The 6,000-nt window shown below is 40.2% G+C and overlaps 1 protein-coding gene across 4 annotated transcripts in view; it reads right to left on the reverse strand.

The window, feature by feature from the left end:
* LOC118771123 (nucleolar protein 4-like) overlaps positions 1–2,522 on the reverse strand; it is a 48,606-nt gene extending 46,084 nt beyond the window's left edge. For 3 of the 4 annotated variants that reach the window (XM_036519009.1, XM_036519007.1, XM_036519010.1), the window contains exon 1: positions 809–2,522. In XM_036519009.1, coding sequence (XP_036374902.1) covers positions 809–1,063 — 255 coding nt within the window. In that variant the 5' untranslated portion in view covers positions 1,064–2,522. The remainder of the gene's footprint in view (positions 1–808) is intronic. The other variant, XM_036519008.1, reaches the window with a different exon arrangement.
* Between the last annotated feature and the right edge of the window lie 3,478 nt (positions 2,523–6,000).

Consider the following 6,000-nt stretch of genomic DNA (forward strand, 5'->3'; position numbering starts at 1 on the left):
GAATGGAATGTAATGGAAATGGTTTCGTAACCATTCCAAAAGCAATAGTATGGAGCAAAACAATACCCAATCCTGGGACACCCATGCCCAAGGAAAGTCACGAATACTGCTTCTGTGGGAAAACAATGTGAGTGCGTTTTGTAAAATCCCACCATTTAACTTCTCTGCCCTATATGCGAGTTACTACGGTGGTTCTATGTGAATGTTATGAGAATTAGAGCAAACGATGTGGAGTCAGAACGGAGACCTTCTGTATTCGCAAACGCTGAGACGGTTTCCTCCGTGAATTCCATAACAGTACAGAAGCCTTTGTCATAGTCCGGAACACGGATTTCATCAATTAAATAATTATTTGCAGCGAAACAATGAGGTTGAACGAAAGGCACACAATGATTAAACAGTCAAAATGCGTTCTGTTGGATTCTAAATCTGAAAACACGCGTGAATGTCATTCTTTTGTGTTCGGTATGTGACTACAAACAACCGAATAAAAATGTGTGCAGTGATATTTCCCTATGAAGACAAGTCCATTTTTACGAAAGGGTTGTAGCGCCTCTCTTAATTAATGCATAGGCTGCAATATGGGGTCCATTGGCACATGGTATCTAATGCAATTATTTAAGAGGGACATCAAATAAAATTGACACCACAGCCTTCAGATGGATTCTACACTTTAACAATGTGTGAATTACGAGATCTATAGCAAGAATTTCTGGATAACTCATCCCAAATTGGAATTGGCCGTTACAGTAGGCTAAAATCTTAGTCACATTTAGTCATGATGATTAACCATAATCAATGCACTAACCGTTGTTTTAACTGGAACGAAGAGCACTTGTTTTTCTCCTCCAATGATATCATCTGGAACGCCAAGCTGGAATCCTTTAGATTTGACCCAAAATTTAAACTTTGCATTGTCTGATGAGTTGGACTCGGATCCATTCAGGAGCTGTACAATCCGGTCGTATTTTTTACGGGTCACCGTCTTTGTCTTCCCGGAATCCCCATATGTCCTGAGACACCAATCCTGAAACTGGCGGTGCATGTCCCGATCGCCCTCCATGATCCTTAACGGGGCACTGAAATGTTCGTTGTCGTCGTCCTCTTTCTGTTTTTACGATTATTATTTTGTGGGCACCTGTTTGCTAAATATTGATCAAACAAAAAAAATCCCCCTGGTTAAACGGGATACCCAAAGAAATTGGGTGTCAATTCTTTAAATAAACGTTGTCGTTAATGTCGTGATCATGCGTCTACACCCCTGTTAATGGTCAGTTAATTTGGATCTCACCTTTTCAGTTAATCGGATCTCGATGGCTTTTTGTCCCCCCTTCTGTACGTGTCTGTGTTTCACAAGGACCACCACTTTCCCCCAGCCTGTACCGTTCCGGGAGGTTATCTGTGCAGACGCGTCCGCTCTGTTTTCTATTGTATTTCACTCACAGAACTCTCTTCACCTGCCATCAACAGAATAAAACGGGCTAAAGAAATTAGTTCTTAAGGTTTTGCCGTTCCAGCACTGCTTTGTCCTGTTCCGTGCCTTTCTCCTCGCGCAGGGCGAAATATGAGCCAGGTCAATGGTTTTGGATGAAAAGGCTTTATTTTTGAAGGTGTAAGACCTACGGTTGGGTACAACATGTTATCAGTGTAAGCATACCGATAACTCGAACTTTCCTGTAGTTGCCGAGTGAATTCAGTTAATTCGGCAAATAAAGTGGCTGAAAAATGAAAGATCTCAATCTCTAAACGTAAGATGGAACCGTGGTAGCAGTAAGGGAAACAGCAACAAATGAACAGGGAAAACTGAAGTCTCCATCATATAGCTTATTAATTTAATAATTCACACGCATTTAAATCTCCTGCATTTACTGCTAATGATATTTTCGCTGGATGGGCACCGAACGTGCAAGTCCGTTTCTAGAGGAATCAATCTTTCCTTGTAGTTCCATTATAATAGATGTTGATTAGCGATACAAAAGTAGAACCAAACGGGTTTCTTGGTCTGCGTTTCTAGTCATCTCTTCTGTCCATAGATACGATCCCAACAGCAGCACCTCCTCTGTGCCCACTGATACTTGGCGACATCCCAAAGCGGCCACTGTTACCACTCGTATTCACCGCTTCCTGAATTTGGTCTGATCATTTGTGGAGGTGTAAGGAGAATTGCCAGTTGCTTCTGTGCCGTTCACCCCGAGTACCGTCTATGTCGCGTCCCAAACCGGAGCCTTTTTAGCTTAGTTCCTTTGCCGAGTTATCGAGCTACACTGCTCGGTGACAGTGTCACCGAATTGCCCGTTTTATGGTTCTTCGAAAATTAATCTTTAGAGCCGTAATTCTGCCACTGAAGAGGCCGATATCGCTTCCTCTGGTTAATCCGTCACCGCGGCAACCATCCCATTATAGACGTCAAACCCGCACCCTCAGCCTACAGCCTCCTCCGACGGAATATATTTTATGTCTAGAAGCAATAGTAACCGGTGCTGATAGTATATGTCGCGAAAGATCCGCACGGAACCTCTATCCCGGAGTTCTCAACCTTCTGATTGGCTATGGGGACAAAAGTTTCTGTGGAGACGGCTGAGACGTGACGTCACATAAAGAATTGTCCCATTTAGGGATCGGGAGAAATGCGCATGCCTATCCTCGCAGGTTGGTTTTGATATCTATTAAAGAGAGCTTGTTTCCAGTATGCGAGGGTAAAGGGATATGTACTCGAAGGTAGTTTATGTGCCTGGCAACCGGATCAGGTTACCAAAGCTCGTCTTGACCTCAACCAGTGTGTCAAAAAGATCAAACTGATCTGGGTTCAGAGCTTGGGGCAGCATCCTCCCAGTTACAGTGCAATACAGCGAGGTGGTCGAACGCTCCGTCACCATGGAAATGGTCCGCATGGTGCAAAGAGTACAAGCAAGGCATTTCTGGTCCGGATAAAGCATTGCACAGATTACCAATCTGACAAGTGATCTCACAATGAAACATTAATATGAATTATTTGGTAGCCTTATAAGCTAATCACAATATTATGATTATGATTATTATGATATTATGTATTATGAGTATACCCTATAATGCCAAACACACGAAAGTGCAGTGAATATTCATAGCTGACCTTCTATGAACGTAGCCTATTATATCACACATAATTGTTTTATATTCTAAACCTTTACAATTTACAATCTGCAGTGATTATTTCCCTTGACTCAAAATAAGGCTGTGTGTAAAATCAAAGTAGCTATATGAAGTCTTTTTTTTCTTCTCCTTCAGCAGGTAGTTACTTTGCTGTCAACATCCCAGCTAGCAAGCAAACACATATTTAATAATATGTTCTTAAAAAATAAAACATAAAAATTTTTCTTGGTACTTAGCTTTTTAAATGACTTTCAAATAAAGCCCTGCAACCCAATCTGAGCCCAGTGGGACCCGATGCAACATGACGGGTTTGGGCCTCTAGATGTGTAATAGCATAAATGTTTGGATTGGGCTCAATGTTGCTGGATGTCAGGTTTTGAACAACAGGCTATTGAAGGTATTGGGCTTAAACAGAAGATTCATTTATTTACTTATTTAGAAGGGGAAAAAAGTTATTTTTGCACCCTCTGCTTTCCCAAAAAGAACTGTTCATTTTGTTGAACCTTTGAGCTGAATGCTCCCTTTTTTCATTTTTGTACTTGTACAAACATTATTCACCGGAGGCATATATATTGCATTGTTCTCCAAAAAAAGAATGGACTGTATTACATTCCTTTGTTAAGCTGCTGAACATTACATACTGTGGGGTTTATTTATTTTTGTGAATGGACCTGTAGCCACTGCATGCTCCGTGTTGTACCAAAAAGGAAAGGTTTTGACACTACAGTTATTTTACAGTCACTCATTTTTTGAGGCTTTGAGGTTATGTTTTGGGTTCAGGGCGGGTCAGGTAACAGATATCATCTTCAGGCCATGTTCAATTCAGGTATTAGAGTGTGTGGGTAGAGATGGGCTCAGGTTTCAGTTTTAGGCCCATGAATACTCTTACTTTCAAATTCAGGGCAGTAGTGCAGGATAGTGGTAAGGAGAAGGGCTCATAACCAAAAGGCTGGTCCAATTCCCCACTGGGGCACTGCTGCTGAACCCTTGGGCAAGGTAGGCTACTGAACCCACAGTTGGCTCAGTAAATACACAGCTGTATAAACGGATAACATGTAAAACTGTATCCTATACAAGTTGCTCTGGATAACGTTGTCTGCTCAATGCCAATAGTGTAACGTAATGTATATTCAGCCTGTGCTTCTCAAAACTTGGGTTGGGGTGCTGTTGAATCATGGGGATCATGGGCTGTTGAATGGGGATCATGTAGGATAACCCTCTCTTCATGCACAGGATTTTGTCTTTAACCATATACCTCAAGGGGACTAAAATGCTGCTCCAAATACAATCCGGCAGCATTTATTCTCTGCTAGATGACAGCAAGGATTGTTTCAACCATTGCAACTGGGACTAGGTGGTAATATGGAGCTGCAAAATAACATTATGGTTCAGCTGCCCCTGTGCTCCCCCAGGCTGGGGCTTGGTGAGAACACTGTGCCACAACCCTTTACATTGCTCCACAACATTTTGTACTGAACTTGGATAATGATTGAGTGCGACTTTGAGCTTCCTGTTTTCCTGTGTCTCGTTCTGTCGTGTTCTCAAGGAGCTCTTAAGTTACGTCTAAGCACATCTGTGTTCATATTTGTGGATTGACGTTTGCATATCGCCTACCTATTTAATGTGGAACTAAAATTTATTTAGAGCTCTGCTTCATTCACTGTTGTAGTGGTTAAAATTTTTATAGTTTCAGTTAGACAACTAAATCTAACCTGTAATTTATTTAAAACTATATTTTACTTTATAGCATTGCATTACAAAGTGAGAATTGTGGCTGGCTAAAACGTTATAGTTATTTGTCTAATGGACCTTTTTCCACTGCCTTATTCTTATTTTTAGTAAATGCCATTTGTTCATTTGGAGCTACCATAATTTTAAAACCTACAATAAAATTACAGTTTAATATTTTTTCTGCTATGTACTGGAGCAAACTCCATAGGTTGTCAGAAGAGCATGGAATCTCAGAGAACTGATTAAAGAAGGATAATTGATGGCAGTCTAATTCTAAAAATGTACTCACAATGAACAGTTACTGATATTATTCATATTTCTATATGCATAGTATTGCTTGAGCAACACCTGACTAGTATAGTGTTTGCTAAATATTGTCTCTTGTTTTCCAGTTCTTTTGTTACAATAATGACTGGCCTTATAATACTGACGATATCTGAAGGATGTCCACAGCATGAAATGAACTAAAAGACTGAGATAGACTAAATGAAGCATCCGTTAAAAACAGACTGTATACTAAAACTGACTGACAAGTCATTTTCCTGAAAAAATTATGTCTCATAGTGTCAATATTTCCTCCCACTTTAAAACTGTAAATCAACAGCATAACCAATTTCTCATCCTGGTTATTCAGGTCAGTGTTACTTACACTATTGGTAGTTGTATAATAACATGCTGTAATAAAAAAAAATCATTGTTAAAGTTAAGCAAAGTGACAATGATTTTGACACTTATGTTATCATGTTTACTGATCATAGTACCTGTACTGAAGCTTTCAGTTTAGAACCTCTAAGTACAGATGCCTCTTAAACAATTGAAAAGGGTACACAGGCAACAGCGAGCTTGCCTGTATTAGAGGACACCACTCTTACAGTGACCAAGTTCTGGTTCCATAAACTGTTCCACTTTCCAGAGTAGATTCGAAGGGAGGTTCAAGACACAAGAAAAGCATTGCCGTAAAGTGCAGACTCAATTAATCACTTAACTACCATTTTACTAAATGGTAAAATAACAAACAGTAAAGCAAGTTTGGAATGCTGTATGAGGAATTTATGCTTTATTATGAGAATGTGGGATATATACTTTATATGCTTTGCTATGAGAGTGAGGGAAAAGCAAAGGATGGAGTTCTTAAAGCCG

This window comes from Megalops cyprinoides, chromosome 24 (genome assembly GCF_013368585.1).
Source record: "Megalops cyprinoides isolate fMegCyp1 chromosome 24, fMegCyp1.pri, whole genome shotgun sequence".
Lineage (NCBI taxonomy): Eukaryota > Metazoa > Chordata > Actinopteri > Elopiformes > Megalopidae > Megalops > Megalops cyprinoides.